Source organism: Lepisosteus platostomus, chromosome 22 (genome assembly GCF_059453375.1).
Source record: "Lepisosteus platostomus isolate fLepPlt1 chromosome 22, fLepPlt1.hap1, whole genome shotgun sequence".
NCBI classification, from domain to species: domain Eukaryota; kingdom Metazoa; phylum Chordata; class Actinopteri; order Semionotiformes; family Lepisosteidae; genus Lepisosteus; species Lepisosteus platostomus.
Genome location: NC_142632.1, coordinates 12037135 through 12056835, shown reverse-complemented (window position 1 = coordinate 12056835; position 19701 = coordinate 12037135). Strand labels below are relative to the sequence as shown.

At 44.4% G+C, this 19701-nt stretch overlaps 1 protein-coding gene across 2 annotated transcripts; it reads left to right on the top strand.

Annotated features, from left to right (window-relative positions):
• Positions 1-97: 97 nt before the first annotated feature.
• exo5 (exonuclease 5) lies at positions 98-7338 on the top strand. Of its 2 annotated transcripts, none has more exons than XM_088616532.1 (6): positions 98-615; positions 966-1075; positions 2138-2376; positions 3152-3256; positions 3481-3653; positions 4101-7338. In XM_088616532.1, the coding sequence occupies exons 1-6, from the start codon at positions 376-378 to the stop codon at positions 4566-4568; spliced, it is 1335 nt and encodes a 444-aa protein (XP_088472658.1). In that variant the 5' UTR covers positions 98-375; the 3' UTR covers positions 4569-7338. The 2 variants fall into 2 exon arrangements, with proteins under 2 accessions (XP_088472658.1, XP_088472659.1); XM_088616533.1 differs by having other exon boundaries at positions 101-615; positions 988-1075.
• The last annotated feature ends 12363 nt before the right edge of the window (positions 7339-19701 follow it).

Genomic DNA, 19701 nt, shown 5'->3' with positions numbered 1-19701 from the left:
CACGTGTTTTGGCTATATAAGGACATGGGTGTGGTTACCTAGTGCCAGGCCACGCCCATACTCGTCCTTATTTGTAACACAACTTTAAAGAAGAGTATCTATAACATATTGCTGCAAATAAATTAGGGCAATTTGTCCTAAGGAAACTGCCATTAATTGTCCTACTTTATTTTAGCTGAATGTCTCCGAGAAGCTGCTTTTTTTAGATCATCTTGTTCAAAATACTATATTTAACTCGAACATATAAACCTCTTAAGAATAATACGGACTTGATCATTTTAATATTAGCATTGAGACCTGTTGTTTAGCCCGGTGAAACGCGACATTCGCAATTCAGATCGTTTTAAATAGGTTCTCTTGTGGGCAAAGAGATCAATGCGGAAGTTTTTTCCCGTCGTGTCTTGCCTCCGTAGGGTCATTATTTGCAGGGGGACCGCTGGAGAGACAATGCGCGCTTGCTGTGAAACCAGATGTGGAAATCTACATTCCAGTTTGTTTGAAAGCGCAGCAAAATGTCGCATTCGCCAGGAGGAAGTGCGCCAATGGACTCTGACTTCGGGGATGAGATCAGTGACGCCGAATTTTTGCACATACAGTCAGAATTCCTCTGTTCAGGTAACTTGAAATGTCTCACAGAGCTGTCAGATTCTGACCTTTGTTGAAGAATGGCATTTTCTCGGTATTTGTGATGTAAACGCCCCCTGAATTTTCACAGCAGATGATGCATTATTGCCATTTACAGTGCATACTGCCACAGTGCAGTGTTACTGTTGCTGCGTGTCTTAAAACGTCGCCTGTTGTCTGGTGGTATGCACTGTGCCGTTGAATGAAAATACCGATTTATGTCGTTTTATTTTTGGCCCGCTGTTTTCTGAACACCGAGAAAAACAAACTGGATCTCAGAGCGTTAGGACAGGCCGTTGAAATGTTCTGCTGTCTGTGTACTTTATTTGTAATTCGAGAAGCGTGTTTTATTGGAAACTGCAGGACCCATCGGGACGCATCAATCGTCACACGACGGAGGGGATTGTGAGGCCAAACCCGATCTCTCAGGCGTCCGCAGTGCTGAGCAAGAGTAAGGACATTTCCATGCGCTGAAGATTTTCATTACTTGCTGTACTACGTGCGAATGCAATCTTTATTTTCTAGGGAATATTTCCATCTCATCACAGAGTACGCAAGGAGTTTAATTGGTTTGGGTCCCTTGGGTCACACCAGTGGTGGGTGACCATACAGTCCAAGCAGAAATGTATGATGTCCCTATGGCACTGTAGAAATGTTGAAAAGCTTGGTAATATTAAATTACCCCCCATTGAAACGCACTTGGTGAGCAGAATGACAGGACAATGGTTTCCCATCCGGTTTTATTTAACTTGTTTTGGGCCATCCTGAGTGCCAAAATTCTCATATTTCAAGGGAGCGGTGTTCAGTGTCAGCATACAGAACTTCACAGGCTCTCCTCAACGTGTTTGCTGGCCAGCTACTGTATTTCTGACTAACCAGTATTGTACATGCCCACAACAGGGAGTGAACAATATTGGATACTCCCAAACTGGGATGGGATGACAAAATATCAGACACGCCCAGAGTGGGGAGGGCACTAGGGGTCAGGCACGCCCAGAGTGGGGTGGGCACTGGTGGTGGTGGTGGTGGGGGGTCAGACACGCCCAGAGTGGGGAGGGCACTGGGGGGGGGTCAGACACGCCCAGAGTGGGGTGGGCACTGGGGGGGGGTCAGGCACACCCAGAGTGGGGAGGGCACTGGGGGTCAGACACGCCCAGAGTGGGGAGGGCACTGGGGGGTCAGGCACGCCCATATGGGCGGTGCTTTCTTCTGCAGATGTCCGATAGGTTACATTTCGGACAACACACCTGAATGAAAGTAGTTTTTCAAAACTGGTACAGGGGTGATACCAGTTACATGTCCCATTTCACACTTTAAGAGCTGGAAGCACATTTTCAAGCATGCCCCCAAGTAGAAAGCTAAAATCAGTTAGCTTGTGATGAAGAGCTCAGATGGCGCACAAATCAGAAGACGCAGTGTTCCTTTAGGACCAGCTTCGGGATCCACTGCGCTAGAACTGAGGCTGTTGGTCACGTTCTCCGTTATTCTCCCCCGTGTTGTGTCACCGCTTCAGGGAGGCCAAGGGAGGCGGTGTGGGGTACGGACTGGACGCTGCGCCGAAGAGGAAGAGGGAGCTTGTTGATGGCAGCCCACTAGACAGGTTCGAGCTGCGCTACCTGTGTGTGACGGACATCTGCGGGCAGGCGTGGTGCGAGCTGCAGGTGGCTCACGGCTTCGAGCTGCCCGACGTCCTGAAGAGACGGGACGAGAGCCAGGAGGTGCGAGCTGGTGCCAGCATTCACCTGGCCAGAGGTAAAAAAGAAAAAACCAAGCCGTGTGAGAAGACCCTGACGCCAATGGCAGCGATGTGTCTTGGTTGCCAGTACAGCAAGACCTTATTCACTCGCCATAATCCTGGATCAGTGGATGGTGATGCTTGGAAAATATGTGCGACACAGTGAAACGGAGCCACTTTCTTCTTTCTTCTATGTTGCAATGTTTTAATATGCTGTAGTATAACTGGAGCTGCTAAATGACGATTGTCAGCCACAGAACAAACACCCTGCTTTTATCTGGCTGCAGTGAACTCCTCAACGGACGTCCCTAAGGGTCTTTACTTATTTAAATCTTTGCAAAAGCGGGGAGAGGATTAACGTAATTGGTCACGTTAGGCGTGATGAGTGCAGGTCTCCCTGCGATTGGTGGAATTTGATCCTGGTTGCTCGTGGGCTCGGAGAGACATCACTTCTCTAACTAGCCCATGCATGAGCCCTGTTACACAGGCAGACGATCAGCTGATTAAAAGCTCAAGTGGAATGAAAACCAGTATCCAGCTACATAAAATGCAGAGTCAGGTTTCCCCTTATGTATTCCTTTGCTTTGAGGGTGTTGCCCAGAGCAGTGATTAATGTGTTTTATTTTTTTGTGAACTCGTGTGATGGTTAAGGTTTCTGGAAAGTGGGGTCTCCCTTGCTCATTTTCTGCATTATGGGTTGGGCGGGGTAACATTGGGGCCCTTTTGTTGGGGGGGGGAGGGTGATGAGCCTGCCAAGGAGCGAATGAAGGTCTGTTTGCTTTCTCTCTGCAGAGCTGGAGGTCCATGATGTGGTGCCAGTCAGTGCACAGAGCAGAGAGGACCGCTGGGCTCTCAAGTTTCTCAATGTGCTTGGAATGATACCGGTCCTGCAGGCTGGTATGTCTCAGAGGAGGCTGTGGTACGCCTTGTAAACTCATGATCAGACCTTGAAAAGACAGTGGGAACTTGTAATGGCGTGAGTATAATACTGTCCTGTCTGCTAAAGAGGTTTTCAGACCCTGTTCAGGGAAAGTTTAGTGTCTAAAACATTTATTGTCAGACTTTCCTGTTTACTGTGTCAAGGTGACCACTGTGTCCTGTTATTTCTCTCCATGCCTCAGGGAGCTGTGTGCGGGAGATGCCTGTATTTGGGGTGCTGGAGGGGATTTTTGTGATGGGGGTGATTGATGAGCTCCACTATAGCCACAAGGGGGAGCTAGTGCTGAACGAGCTGAAGACCCGGGGCCACAACTCCCTGCCTGGACGGGCGCAGGACAGAAGCCATCGCCTGCAGGTTCATACACTCACTCGTGCCAGCAACACAAATGATCACATTTCTAGATAACCAGTTCTTTTGTGGTTCGGGCAACAAAGTAGATTTTTTTCCCCTCCAAAACCTTGTGTATCATGTGACTGTAATTCTGGCATTTTAGAAATATTTTGTGCATGTACGGTTTCCAGGCTTTGAGGTCTGCAGTCAAAAATGGAAAACTGGAGCTACAAAATCAGAAGAAAATGCATCCATAGCCTTGCAGGATGTCTTAGGAAAAAAGGTGTGGAAGGGATACTGATCCTAAATTAACCTCTCATTGCTATCCCAAAGGAAGTGAAATTCCTGCCGGGTACCTTCTGAAATGTGGGATGTTGTAGGGAGTGGCATAATTCTGATTAATTATGTTAAGAATGCATTAGTAAATGCTGTTCCTAACGTGTTAAGAGAAAGCTGTGTCCTTTGGTATAGGTTGGCCTGTACAAGCTCCTGTATGACGGTCTGGTGCGTGGACAGCTGGAGAGAGAAGATTTCATACGATCCCTCCAACTGCAGCCAGGGCAGCCTCTGGGGTCGGGGGTGATGGAGCATGCTCAGAAGTTGGGACTCCAGGTGGGGACGTTTGGTGACCTTCTGGACCTGCTGCTGATGAACCTGACTTACTGCGAGCTGCCCACCATTGATGTCCTGAGGCTGGAGTACTGTCACCAGGGCTCCGGCACGCCCATCGCCACCCGAGAGGTGCCATTTGACGAGACGCAGTTGAGGGCGGAGCTTCAGCAACACCTCTCCTATTGGACAGGTCAGAGGGAGGCCAGGGGTGTGGACATCGAAGAGGCATGGAAGTGCAGGTACTGCTCCTTTGTGGAGCTTTGCGAGTGGAGGAAGGAGAGACTGCAGCAGGAGCTGACTGGACACCCCTCCAAAAAGCTCAAGTGAGGTCACCTGCAGTCTGTGCAGATCGGTCTTGGAGGAACCTTGGTCATGATGTATCCTGAAGAAGATAAGACTGGATATTATTGCAGTTTTAGATTTTTATGATCAGATCTGTCACTGCTAAAGAACTAAGTAATTCATAGCATCTGGTTACTGGTTATTTCTCTCTATGTGTTCCTAAAGCATTTGTAAGAGATGTGTTTAGGATCACAGGGAATTCTCTGAACATTCAAAACCTCGAATTAAGTCACTTTTCTAAAATTTTAAGCTATTATCCATTTACCAAGCTCATGTACCGTGATAAGCTCTATTCTAATTACTGCATTGCTACACTTTAACTGCTTTTAATTGTATAGTCAGGAGGGGTCTCACTGCTCAGATCAGTTTTCTAATGAAGGTGGAATGAGTGGTTTAGCCTAACTGGCCACACGCATTTCTTTCTTTAAAGAGCAGCAGCAGCAGCTAAGCCCACTGATGATTTTTCCACTCCCGTGAGAAAGCTGGGACAAAGCCAGCAGCCACATCACCCTGTAACTCACAGCTGGCAGCCCACTGGAGCTCAGCAGGTGTGAGCCTGGTCAGTACCTGGATGGGAGACCTCCTGGAAAAAACTAAGGTTGCTGCTGGAAGAGGTGTTAGTGGGGCCAGCAGGGGGTGCTCGACCTGTGGTCTGTGTGGGTCCTAATGCCCCAGTATTGTGACGGGGACACTATAGTGTAAACAGGCGCCGTCCTTTGGATGAGACAAAACCGAGGTCCTGACTCTCTGTGGTCATTAAAAATCCCAGGGCTTTTCTCGAAAAGAGTAAGGGTGTAACCCCGGAGTCCTGGCCAAATTTCCTTTGGCCTTCACCAATCATGGCCTCCTAATAATCTCCATCTCTGAACTGGCTTCATGACTCTGCTCTCCTCCCCACTGATAGCTGGTGTGTGGGGAGTATACTGGCGCACTATGGCTGCCGTCACAACATCCAGGTGGGGCTGCACACTGGTGGTGGTGGAGGGGATCCCCATGACCTGTAAAGCGCTTTGAGTGGAGTGTCCACAAGTCAGAAGCCACACCTGCCTCCCTGGTGTGGCAGTGCAGATGTTGGGAATGAAGTACATTTTGTGATAACCAACTATATTATTAAAATATAACTAGCATTTGCCTCTAAAATCATTTATTCAATTGTTATACATGCAAAAAGTCTTTTATGAGGTCTTTTTAAATTCTGTATGTAGGAATGTTTTGTTTGACTATTTTTGTAATCCCTTTAATATTCTGTACCATGAACCTTTGAAGAAACAGAGAAAAGCTACGTGCTTGTTTCATTGTGTTGCTATCAAATGTAACTGGTGATTATAGTGAAGTATAGTGAAGGTGAATATTGGACAACGTTTAGTTGGCAGTTTCCCACTAACCTTTCCTGAGTGGTGAGATTTTGATGGAATATTTTTAGAAGATATAAGAGATAGACACAATTTTGTTTTTGTATTGACTAGCAGCTCACAATTTGTGCCCAATTAGTTTTCTTCTCACCAGGTGGTGCTGTTGACCCAGATTGTAAACAGGGCAGGGACACAGTTTTCAGCAAAATTTACTTGTCTCCAGTGGAATCAGTTACATATCTGAAGTACAATCATTTTAAAGCCAAGGCCACAGCATCATTAAATCTATTAATATATGGTAATTTTATTTACAGGGGAGAGACAATTCTGCTGAATTGCCCAGGGTATGATGCTGTCTGGACTGTGTGTAATATCATCTTTGATTTAGACTTGTTTATGAGAAGCTGTAACTTTATCTTCCATTTGAAACGTGGTGTTGACCATGAGTTTTCCACAAAAGGTGCCAACTTCAGGAGACTGTCTTCATTATCTGTGGCATGTTTGGATTAAGCACATCTTAAAAGTCGAGAACAGCATTTAAAATATCTTGGGGGACGGAAAAAAATACAGTTCCGAACAGAACTGAGCTGCTGAAGTCTTTTTTGCATTGTTAACAGAGCGGGCAGAAAAAACAATTGCTAGAGACACCAGCAAACTAACTTCAGACAGGAAACTGAAAGGGCACTAAGTAGTCGAGTGGTACATATCCTCAGAGGTCTTGTAGACCAATTTCAGCCTTAAATGTCACTTCGATGAAGTGGCTTCCTCTGCAGGTGTTAAGATCTTGTTTCCTGTGCTTTTTTTTTCACAATCTGAGGTTCTGATGAGGCGGAATATTGCTAAGAGTACTAACAAGCTGGTCATCTAGCTCATGGGATTCCTGATAGCTACTGCAACTGTTTGGCTCATCCTGCTGTTTCTTGAAAGAAGCCAGGGCATCGGTTTTAAAAACATAGCTTAGCAGTTTATTCCAGACTTCCACAACCTTCCTGTGTATAAAAATAAGTGCCTCCTGTTCGTGGTTTAGAAGTGCACTTGTCCATCATTCCTACTTGTCTGATTCATGTTTCGCTGTTGCTCCTGAAGACGTCCACTGACTGTGTTGAATTAACTGTCTTTGAGGGTTTGAAATACTTTAATCAATCCCCTTTTCTGTTGATGACTAAAACGTTTTTATGTCACTTGTCATGATATGAGATTTCTGTCTTGTACCAGGTGACTAAAATCATGTGCAATATTAAAAACTTACTACTACGTTGTACAATATTAGGTTAACAGATCTCTGTTTAAATTCTTCACTTTTAAGTTTATATTTCAAGATTCAGTTTGTCTTCTCTTTTGCCTTTTGTTTCCGCTCTTATCAGCATTAAATGTTATCTGCCATGAGTTGGCTCAGCCTTGAATTTGGTCTTTTTTTTTAGAGGCTTGCATCACAAACCACATTACTCTGGTAATCACTGGTGAAAGTCACTGTACCCAAATGTTGCTGAGGATCGGCACTTTCCAAATGGAGAATCTAACTCTTCTCCTACCTTCAGTGATAGGAAGGCTTGCCTGTAGAGCCATTGTGCTCATGAAAAGGTTCTTGTAGTTATATCTAGCTATCTTTGGTGTAGCACCAGTAAACCTGAATTAAAAACTTCAGCCCAAGTCTGTTAATGCAGTGAACCCATTCTGCATTTCTTGCACACCTGCACACCATAAGATGATAACAGAAAAACATGACAAATTGTAAGATACATATCTGAGGTAAGGTAAAAATAATGTTAAATCATTAGCATATTTCAGTGAAAAAATTCTAAGCTGCTGCACGTAAGTACTGTAATTGAAAACGGTTTAATGCTCTCTGAGCAGTGTTTGCAGAGGTCGGGTTCTTAAGCTGCAAAAAGGGTTGGTTCTGAAATGTCGTTTGAGTTGCTGTACTGTGGGCAAGGAAGGGCCTCCCTTTCATACAAACAAATCCCCTCTGAAATAGCTAATCAAAATGCCATTGGGCCTTTTTAACTTAAAAAGGAGTATAAGAAAATAAGTTCAATATTTCGCAGCCTTTAAGCAAAATCATTATCGTGCGCCATTTAGGTCGTTTCCATTTTCATTTTATTTGGGTTGTGATGTGGTGGAAAATGCAGTTCGCCCAGCCTTTTCTATTGCCTAATACCTGGGCTGTAGCTCCTCTCCAGCGAAGCGTGTGCAATCTCCTGATGGTGGAAGAGCTCTTTCTTACCACCTGTTCGCAGGAAAGTGCCGCCATCAAAAAAACTGTAATGAGGTTTCCTGGGCTTAAATGACATTAATCCACCTTCTTAACAGCTTGCACTCAATTTGAGCTCATTGCCCAAGAGGCACAAACTTGTGTTTGTCATGTGGATGGCGGTAATGGGTTTTGTGTCACCGGAAATAGACCTGGTTTTACAATATTTCTCCTACTTCGGCAGCGGTGATGACCTTGCACTCTGCTTTCCCTGGTTTTGTAATAACCATTTACTGAAAAACATCTGCTGTTTTCTTATAGGGTAGCCACATGAAAAAGGAAATTCCCTTTTTAAGATGTCATTTTATAACTGCACTGTATGCAATTATGACCTCTTCATAATGTGAATTTGAGGGTTTTGGTGCTTTATTTGCTACTGTGAGTATGTACTGTATAGAGTGCAGGACCCATCTCTTCCAGCTCCCAAAGTTGTGGATAGCAAAAGTGGACGAGCTTAGTTTTGCCCCGAAATTAACGAGCACATGCCGTGCTCATCATCAGAAATGTGGCCAGACCCGAAGAAATGGTCGTGTCAAGCCAAACTCCACCTGAAATTTTCCATCTGAACTTCAGACTAGAAGATTGCTGCGTGCACTTTCCGTGATCCGTGATCGCAAGAAGCGTGTTTGTGCTTTGGCTTTGTTCCGTGAGCTTTCCAGACCCTCATCAAGCTAGATTATCATCTCTGGCACCTGCTTTCTTTTAAGAGCTCAGTAATGTTTAATTCAAAAACAAATAATAGCTTAAAAATTATTTGTTAACTCATTTCTCAGGCCTGGGATATGAAATTAGCCTGCTTCAGGAGACATGGGACAATATTTCCTATAGCTTAGAAATTTAAAAAGGAGAGTTGGTCAGACTGTGAGTTGGGGTACAGTACAGTACTTATCTATTCTGCTCTTGCCAACATGCCTTTGCTGTCTTCATCTTCATCGGTGAAATGGCTGTGAGGAAAACAGCAACCCGAAAAAAAGATCTGAATGAATGAACTGGTCGTTCAGTGCCGAGGATCAGCAGTCATGCTTCTGGTCCTCTGCATTGATTTGCTGATGATCTGAAACTGGTTTGATCTTTCAGGACTGAGACTGATTCAGCACTCTCCTGCATTGTTGTTGTAACTGTTGTTGTGGTTGCTGCTGGTTTTTGAGTTCCTGCCAGCTGCAAAGGTTGTAGTAGCCTGTTGCCTTGGAAACAGGCTAAGTAGTAGCTGGGGGAGTCATACTGTAAATGTTTCTCAGAAAATACTGGTGTGGGGAGTGAAAGAGGCCTTTGCAACTGCCCCGTCTCCAGTTTACAGCAGAATCACATGACGGCAACTCTTATTCCCAGGCTGCATCACTAGATTCTGTTTTCCTTCCAAATATTATATAATAATAATATTTCATTTATAAAACACCCTTACAAACCCCAAGGATGCTGTACATAGTGATTAAAGAAAAGGACAATGATAAAAAGTAAAAGATGAAATATTAAATATTAAACATATGGGATAACCTGTAGGGTAATCAGACATGGGCCCTAGTAAAAAGGTGAGCCGTTTGTCATCGAAATTTCTCCAAATACATATCTAAATAGATACTGAGAGGCAATAAAAATGCAACAAATGAGTACTGGCAGAAATAGCGTTCCCTTTGAATGCCTCTCGGGTTATATAGCACATGTAGAAACAGGTCAGCAGCTTCCTTCCTGACGAGATATTTTTTGGTGACAAAGAAAAAGAGCTTCAGAAATGGCCCTTATAGACACCAACAAACAGGGCTTCATCTAGAAATGCACTTGCTCCTAGTTTGGGTTCTTATTCTGTGTGCGGCCACACTTTCTTTTAACCTTCCTACACCTTAAACACAAAATATTAAATATGAACATGAATAAGTGAACATGGACGCCTTTGTGTCATAGCCTCAGATCTTTCTCCTGTGCACGCCCAGTTCAGAGGGGGACTGTCCAACTTGCATTGCCACAGATGGATGTTTGCACTCTGTGATCCATTGTTTTATGAAAGGTCCAGAGAGACTTGTGCAGCACCATTTTTTTCCATTTAAGATCAGCCACTGACAGGGCAAGGCTGAACAAATCCGTCCAGTTCAGCACTTGGCGTTGCAGATTAGCTGAGGAAGCATCTCGTTTTATGCAATCAGTGGCATGTGAGCGCCAGCTCAAGCTGTTCTCATTTGCCAGGCAATCCAGACCCTGCTGAGACTCGGAAAGCCAGATGAATTAATGCGTAAATGAAGAGAGAATGAAATGGCACAGGGGAAATGGGACATGACTGTAGAGGAACACAGATAAGATTACGGAGCACAAGCAGGTTGGTGCTTGCCTCTGCATGATGTGAGATCAGTCAGATACAGCCTCTGATTAACTGCGCTTTTTAAGATCTCAACGAATTGCCAACCTCTTGTGGCCAGTTTGATCTCTATGAAAGTGAGTGGAAGGTGAGATCCATGTCAGTACTGGGATCCGGATAGTCCCGGAGGCCCTAATGTGTCCACAGGTTTTTTAGATCTGGGGAACATCGGTAAAGTCTGAGTTGAAAAGAAAGGCAGCAGGTGCAGCAGGCCCGGACCTTCCTGACGTAGGTAAGCAATATACTGTAGACAAGGAGTCTAGATAACATGCAGGGGAGGTATGGGCACTGGTGCGAGCCTCGGCGTGATGACATTTTTCACTGTTTGTGTTTGAATCTTTCCTGTGTTTAGGTTCCACACTTGAGAGTTACACATCAAGGCTGACATAGCTGTCCATATTTTCCTGTCTGTCCTGAATTGCCAAAAGCATTTTTTCAGAGGACAGATTATTTTTCTAGAGTCAAATTCACTTAAAAAGCACAACTAACTTTGTTTTATGTAATTAAAAGCCCAGTGTAGGAAGCTTCCCCTCCACGTTTTACTGAAGAATGATTAATATGCTTTGAGATCTAAAATGTAACCTTTCAAAGGTTTCTTACAGACTGAAGGGCTCCAGCAAAAGACTTTGACTTTTCAGAAAGACCAGATGTCCAGCCAGCTCTGCGCGTGAGGCCACATTGAAGACTGCAGTTTCGGACACAGCGGTGTGTCAGTGTTCAGGAAGAGAAAGGCTTCAAGGTAATAATAAGCAGGCCGAAGTGTGTCCCACAGTAGAAACCTGTATTTCAAACTTGCAGTTTGCAATAGCAAATGTTGGTTGAATTAGACCACTGGTGCCCTTCAGTGACTATGTCCTCAGAGACCGTGCACAGCTTATTAAAGTGCCTGAAATAATTCTTTACTGCTCAGAAAGGACACCTGCAAAACAAGTAACATTAAGCCTTATTTCTAGGTGAATGTTATTTGTCCTCTTTGAGCTTGTTTTGAACCCTGAGAGCTCTTAATAAAGAAGTGGGACACTTGTCCATCACTAAAATAATTACTATATTGTCCAGCAATGCTCGTCCCAACATCCACAGCTGGTAGACTGGAGCCACAGGGATGAAGTACCTCACTCAAGAGGTACAACAGCAGTGCCTGCAACGGAGACTCAAGCCCACCAGTTATAGGTCTAAGGGCTCATCCACTACACCATCCTACATCCCCCTTATAATAATTAAAAATTTAACAGCTAACAAAAAATATGAGTGTTTATTAAAGTAGTTTAGTAGGAGCACTAATGAGAATGGCTCTGCTATGAGTCACTTCATGCTGTTGGTAGGTGCACATGAATGGAGAGAAAATGTGTGTTCCTGAACTTAGTAATATAATTAAATTATCTTTGCGGCCAGTTCATGCAACGTGCATAACTGTTCCACAACCGTTTAAAAAAAAAAAAAAAAAGCTTGCAGTGATCTGTGGTGTTACAGTTTGTTTCTGGAGAATTTCAGTCCTTTTTTTTCCTCACTGATTAAGTGGACCTTTAATTTGCTCTTTCCTGCTCTCGGTTGAGCAACAGTGTGCCTTCGCCTGCCTTGCTGTTGTTAAGTTAAAGCCACAGATGGGAGAAGAGTGTTCAGGAAAGCTATGTCTGTGCGTCCTTTCTCTGTGTTAAACACGAGACCACTTTGTGCTTGTTAAAATGAACCAGTGGTGGCGACTGCTTACTTTCTGCAATTACGTATGGTTATTGTAAGTACACTCAGACACACAGTGCCTGTTAGAGGAGATTCGTAAAGTGAAGTTAAATGCGTAGAGTACATTATTACCCGCATAAAGAGTCACACTTAAGTGGTGTGCTTTTTAAAAGCACAAAAGACACAATGTTCTTTCTACAAGGCTTTAAAGAAAGAAAATGGAACCCTCTGTGCTCTTGCTGTGGTGGCTTGGAGCTGCTGTGAAGGCAGTCCCATTACTGTCCCACCTCACAGCGCAGGGTGCATCCTTCTTGTAACTGCTTGTTCTGCTTTTATGAGCTGCCAACGAGCTTAATGTTTTACCAGCAGTGGTGGTTGAATGAGCAGGTACTGAAAGCAGTGGGAGGCATTTATGGGTTGGAACAAGAGCAGTTCATGCATGAGTATATTCACTAATGCATTGAGGTCTCACCAGTTTGTCACCATAGGTGGCACATTACACAGCTCAGCAAATCATCCTAGGGGGTTGTAATAGCACACTTGTTAAAGAACAGCTTATTTACTCATAAGCAGTGCGACTCTGATGTTTGGTGGCAAGGGGCTAATTCAGTTCTCTGTGTGCTGGTGGGGTTGATCATTGCATTATTAGTAATAGTTATTGTATTGCCAATAGCTCTTATTTTTAATAACTAGCTCTGCTTTTTAAAAATTAACATATAGAACTCCTTATCCGTGCACTACAGTACAGTTTTCCTTTATACAGGAGACAGCATTTCTTGGAGAGGTGTCCCGTCTCCAAAATAATACAAGTCATTACATTAGTTCCAGTTGATTCATTTTGCTTCATTAATCACCTGATTAAATCTAAAACCGCAGGAAACATTCTTTGCTGCTGAAATATTTTTGTTGTTTTTCCTGTTCTTCTGCCTACAGCCTGGGCTCTGTGGCTTGCCTGTGAGAGGGTCGCAGTCTATTTATATGTTGTCTGCACTGCTTGCCTGCGGTTTGGCTCAGTGCAAGACAAACACAAGCTCACAGATCCGAGTCATCCTCCTGTCAGCAGAAACCCAACCCAAACCTGGGATTTTGATAAGATGAAAAAGAAAATCAAGAGCTTTTTCTCTCCAGTTTTACATTTTTGGGCCCAAGCATTGTGAGCTGAATGGGTGTTTTTTTTAATCAGTAGTGTTAGAAACTGAAAAAGTTCTTGGAATGATTTTGGTTCATGACTTTATCGTCACATTTATTAGAATCCTTCAAATAATCACAAAGTCGTCCAAGGGCAATCTGACTGATAGCATTTACAAATAGAAGCACATACGGCATGTGTTGTACACAACAGAGCAGAAATAGAAAGTGTTCCACTGTATAAGGAAAATTATTATCAAAGGAACCTTAAAGGTTCTTTTTAACACGAGCTGTTAACTTTCAAACATCAGTTGAAACATGGCACAAGGTGAGAAATGAACTAGTCAGACTTTCAGGATTGGGTGTCAGTTGAAGTGAGATGACTCGAATCCGAGAGGAAGATTCCTAATCTTGTGTAAAGAGGAAGGTTTATAGGAAAGTAGAGGAAATGGTTGGACACTGGATGCAAGTGTAATGCACCCTGCAACCCAGCAGGGGTGAGCCTGGCCTGTACCTGGACGGGAGACGTCCTGAGAAAGTTAAGGTTGTTGCTGGAAGAGGTGTTAGTGGGGCCAGCAGGGGGTGCTCACCCTGCTGTCTGTGTGGGTCCTAATGCCCAGTACAGTGACGGGGACACTATACCGTAAAATGGTGCCATCCTTTGGGTGAAAGTATTACAAAGATCCTGACTCTCTGTGGTCATTAAAAAGCCCAGGGCATTTCTACAAAAGGAGTAGGGGTGTAACCCTGGCATCCTGGCCAGATTTTCCCATGACCTTTATCAGTCGCAGCCTCCTAATAATCTCCATCTCTGAACTGGCTTCATCACTCTGCTCTCCTCCCCACTGAGAGCTGGTGTTTGGGGAGCTTACTAGTGCATCATCCAAGTGGGGCTGCACACTGGTGGTAGTGGAGGGGACCTACCTGTAAAGTGCTTTGAGTGGAGTGTCCAGAAAAGTGCTGTATAAGTGTAAGCAATTATTATTATTAAACATCTGGAAGCTCCATTCACAAATTTTGGTAACAGTGCACAAAAACATTCTTCCTCTTTGGCCATCTTTCCATTTCTTTGTCTTAAAGACCTGTAGAGTTTTATGCGAGCTTGTTTCAGGGGCTAAAACCCTGGAGTCAAGTCAGTTAAGCAGAGCTGAAAAGAGACTGATTATAAACCCTTGTCCTCTCTCCTTCAGTCTTGCACTTTTATTCCTGCTGATTACTGGCACCCCATTTCCTTCTGCCTCAGTGAATTCCTAGGAGGCTTCATTAACTGGAAAAGCAGTGTTGCACAACAGCCAGACTCTGGACTGTGAGACTCTTTCCAGTCTCAAAAGGAGCCGTGACAGTCCGACAAACACGAGATTTTATTGCTGTGATGTCAAGGTTATTTAATGCATGTTTCAGAGACCCAGCAGAGCTCTGTGGAAAAATGTCCTTCTCTTTTCTCTCAAGAAAATGTTATTTACAGTGGCCCGCAGCCAGAAAGGGTGGCCTGGAGCTGCAAGGAAACACTGTCCGTTCCATTCGTGAAATCGGTCTAGTCTCTGAGCATATCTGTACTAAAGAGTGATCTCCCTTCGATGCACTTTGTTGATTAGAACTTATATGCGCAGAAGAACCCTGAAAAAGGCTACAGAGAGGGTCTGGACAGCAATATATAGGTAGTGCCCCTTGCCAGCCCACACACACACCTCCCTCAGAGCTGTCAGGAATAAGCCAGCACTGGGTGAGGGACAGCAGTGGGTTTAGTTAGTTCAATGAAACTGTCGCTATTAGGTAGGTGCTATTTAGTCTCCAGGGTGCAGCCAGCAACGCTTATCCCATTTTGGGGTTTCAGCACTAACCCCAGTTACCTAACCTAGCCATGTAAATATGTTTCATAAGGACAGCCTGGTCTCAGCACAGGCTTCCACCTTGTATCCCGATCTTTGGGGCTAAGCTAGGCTGGGCTGTGTCAGGGCAGGGTTAGGACTCTCAGGAAAACCAGGTGGCTGCTGTAAATGGTGTTGGCGGGCCAGTGCTTTGTGCTCTTCCATCCCAACCAGCATCTGCAGACCAGCACCCCAGAATCATGACAGGGACATGGGCCACTGGGCTGTAGAAGGTGCTGTCCTTCAGACGAGAAGTAAACATGATCCTGACTACTGCCGGCTGTTGAGAGGGTCTCTGTGAACTCTGTACACACTTTTTCTGCTGAAGCTGCAGTATTTCATAAGGTGGACATACAGAACTGGTTTGAACTGGATTGGAAGAATGCTGGACATAAGGGCTAACATGTAATTCTATACTGTGTCATATAGGAACGCGTTCTATGAAACTAAATAAGTGATTGTGTTAAAAGAAGTTATCTTTGGCAAATAGAGTAGAGGAAGATGTGTTTGATTCTGGAACGCTGCCGATCCGATAAGCACAGGGAAGCATGATAGATAAGAGGAAGGACTGTTCAAATTAGATCACTTTGAGAAAAACACACCGAGCATCTCTGTGTGTTTCGTTCCCATACGCATGAAATACAAAACTTCTTTTAATTTCTGAGACAGACTCCTGACTGTGTTTTAAGGGGAAGCAGGAAAAATTTCTCCAGCATGGTCATTAGAGATCCCATGGTCCTGTTGGCCCTGGCTAGATTCCACCCTAGGCCTGTACAGGCAGAGCTTCCTCAACCCTTCAGGACAAGTACACTTATCTAACCCCTACAGTGAAGGCTCATCATGTATTACATTAAACAAGCATCCTCATGGGAGCTTACTGGCATCACTGTTGATATGCATATAATAAGAAAACATTGCCAAGACTGGCATTTGGAGAAGGCTTAGAAAAAGCTTTGGTGGGTGTACAGTCACAGAGTAAGAATGGATAGGAAAGCAGTGACTAATTGACTCAGCCTGTCTTCTCTGTAGCTGATGTAGCTAAAGGACAGGCACCTTTTCTCTTTTAGCCTCAGAACACCTGGTTAATTAACCCCCTCCTGCACTCCCCCATACACACGTGTACACACCACATGTCCCCTTCCAGTCGATCCTGCTTCTGCCAGCGCGAGTGCGTGCTAATTTCTCCTGAAGAAAACACAGCATCAAAGGCTCTAATGAGAGAGAGAGAGTTTCTTTCTGCCTCCATGCCCTACTCCCTATTTTCTTTCCAGTGCCTCTATCGATCCCTTCCTGGGGTGCTCTGTGATGCCAGATGGGACCCCGAATTGAGCAGACCGCAGGCCCCCTACTCTATGGCCAGGGACCAGGAACCAAGCTGTTTCATACTGCAGGAGCAATCTGAAACAGCAGCACAGCATCCTTGGAGTCCAATCCATCCGGTTCTTGTCAGAGTAAGGCTGTGTTAAACTAGTCATTTTATTAAGGGCCAGCATTATCTTAGCAAAAAGGGTCTTAACGCCTGAAAATGCTGTTTGGATATCCCCCAGAGAACTGACTGCAACCTCATAGTAAAGTAACTCCTACTGCCTATACTACATTATTCATATAATACTGTATGTGCTGCTAAAGTGTATGAACAGTGAAGAGGTATTCATCAAAAGGAACAGGTAAAGCTTCATTGAATGCTGAAAGCTAAAGAAAAGAAACAACGTTTCAGCTGTGGAGCCTTCTTCAGGTGTGAGGGAGAGAGGGAAAGCAAAATGTTTGCCAGATTTTCCTCTGTTGTCTACTTTCTCTCTCGCTCACTGAAGAAGGCTCCACAGCTGAAACGTTGTGTTTCTTTTCTTTAGCTTTCAGCATTCAATGAAGCTTTATAGCTTTTGCAGCCTATGCAAGCTGGCTCATCTCCCTACTTGAATGTCTTCTAATGCTAATATTACAATACCATCTAACTCAAGAGAGAGAATCTGGCTTTCCCTGTAATGTAGGTAAAGGAAAATCCGTACTGTTTTTTTCTAGGAGTCCCAACTGTGATTTCTGAATAACATTTGGCTCCAGACTCAGATGACTCACTCCTTACTCGCTTTGAGTGTCTGCTTCTGCAGGATTGAATTAGTAGTTCTGTCTTCTGTCTTCCTCTGTCCTTTTTCAGCTCTACCCCTTTATCCCCCACAAGCTGACTGCCAGCAGCCATATCACTCTGCACCTCACAGCTGGCAGCCCACTGGAGCTGGATGGGAGACCTCCTGGGAAAAACTAAGGCTGCTGCTGGAAGAGGTGTTAGTGGGGCCAGCAGGGGGTGCTCACCCTGCGGTCCATGTGGGTCCTTATGCCCCAGTATAGTGACGGGGAAACTATACTGTAAACAGGCGCCGTCCTTTGGATGAGACGTAAAACCGAGGTCCTGACTCTCTGTGGTCATTAAAAATCCCAGGGCGTTTCTCGAAAAGAGTAGGGGTGTAAACCTGGCATCCTGGCCAAATTTCCCATTGGCCCTTACCAATCATGGCCTCCTAATAATCCCCATCTCTGAACTGGCTTCATTACTCTGCTCTCCTCCCCGCTGAGAGCTGGTGTGTGGTGAGCGTTCTGGCGCACTATGGCTGCCGTCGCATCACCCAGGTGGGGGCTGCACACTGGTGGTGGTGGAGGGGATCCCCATTACTGTAAAGCGCTTTGAGTGGAGTGTCCAGAAAAGCGCTATATAAATTTAAGCAATTATTAATTATTAATTATTCCAGAAAAGCACGGATTTCATATAGGTGGTACACAACTGTTGCATCCTGAGCTCGCGCCAACAGTAACAGCGGTCAGACGTCATAGAAGAAGCAGTCAGCTGTGTAACAAATGTTACAATAAAAACTCCAGCTGCAGCCCCTATCAAGCTCAAACTCTCCAACTGCACAATAAGGAAAAGCCTTTCATCACGTGCATTTCTGACTGAATAGTACTCTGGCAGTGGCTTTCAATGAGCTACACAAAGGGAACTAAGTATTTTTATTAAAAAATGGTAACGAATATAGGACTCCATTAATACAACCCTACCACTCTCTCTCAGCGGAGCCTCGACAGCCCTCTGATAAAAGCCCCTATCTGGATGTTGCTTAGTCCATCTCCTGCAATTGATTTTCTTCCTTTTACTGAGCCGCTTTTCTACGAAATGGGGAAAAATTCAATTATAAAAAACAGCCTGGCCCTTCTCTGTGCTGTGCCATGGAAGTAAAGGGCCTTCATTCAGATGCAAACCGAAAGACGAGAGAGGAGCAAGAACGACACGATTTAAAGAATGGGTCGGCATAGACCGAGCACATGAGAAAACTCATTCAAAACATGCAGATTAGGAAGGCAGGCTCCAACATTCTAATAAACGTGGCGTTTCTTAGAAAGGATTCAGAGAGTGCACTCTTAGAGAGTTTTCAGTGTTCACAACATTGACATCTTGATAGCTAAAAGAAACCATATGCCTTTGGGGTTCCCTCGTTGAGAACTGTATTGTCCGTGACAGTGCACCCAGGCTTTTTGAACTGTGTTAGATGTGTCTCAGAGTGGCACTCGCTGTCAGATCACTGAGCAGTTTATCTCTGGAGGAATATTTAAATGATGAAGGCCTGGATTGTCTCAAATCTCCAACCCATGGTTTTGTGCTGGTGTTTGCAGTGGATGACAGGTGTATGCACTGTATGGAAAAGTTCTATTGTATATAATGCCTTGCTGTCCAGGTCTCATTGAAAAGCATGCTGTATACGTCCCATTTTTCAAACAGTGCATAAATTGTTTGCAAAAGATCCTACATGTGCAGTCCGTTCAATTGCTAAAGAAGGAAAAAGAGCTGGATTTTGTGTTTTCAGCACACAGGCTGACGTGCTTTGCTTATGAGCTCAGCGCACTTTGGCAGAATTCTAGTGGCCTGGGGAATTGCACAGAGTTGTCAGAACACTTAGGGTTTAGTGTTCAGCAGTCTGGGCTGCAAACCATTGCTCTTCTGCTTGTCCCTTGTAGTCAAAGCAATAGACTTCAAGACTTCAAGCTCTCATATCAACCCATCTCTGAAAAGAACAATTTGATCTTTTTCAACCAAGAAGATGTAAAGAAATAATTCAGTTCTGCTGGTGTCTCTCTTTGTCATTTAGCCCATGAAGGAATAAGAAAGGCAAAGGTTCTAGTGGCCCTAAAGACTGGATCTAAAATTTTTCTCTTCCTCAAGACATCAATTCTGGTAACCTTTTAAATCCAGGCCTTTTCTGTTGACCAATTAGCACTGTGAATTGTTATTATTCTTATTAGTACTAGTAGTATGTTACAGGATTAGGGTTGTTCAGACACAGAGGTATTTCTAAAGATAATGAGCTTGTTTTGTGTATCCTTTATGGATAAGTGCATAAAAAATCAGTTTCAGAGGTGAGGAGGTCAATCTGGGCCTCTAGTAGTGAAGTGATATGAGGATCTCTGCTGGTTCTGCAAGGATGCCAGGGTATCACCACCAAAAGCCTGGGTA

Coding starts and splice junctions, on each gene's coding strand:
- exo5 (XM_088616532.1), top strand. CDS start 376: ATGCGGAAGTTTTTTCCCGTCGTGTCTTGCCTCCGTAGGGTCATTATT. Junction 2,377..3,151: donor CAGCATTCACCTGGCCAGAG/GTAAAAAAGAAA, acceptor TTCTCTCTGCAG/AGCTGGAGGTCCATGATGTG. Junction 3,654..4,100: donor ACAGAAGCCATCGCCTGCAG/GTTCATACACTC, acceptor CCTTTGGTATAG/GTTGGCCTGTACAAGCTCCT.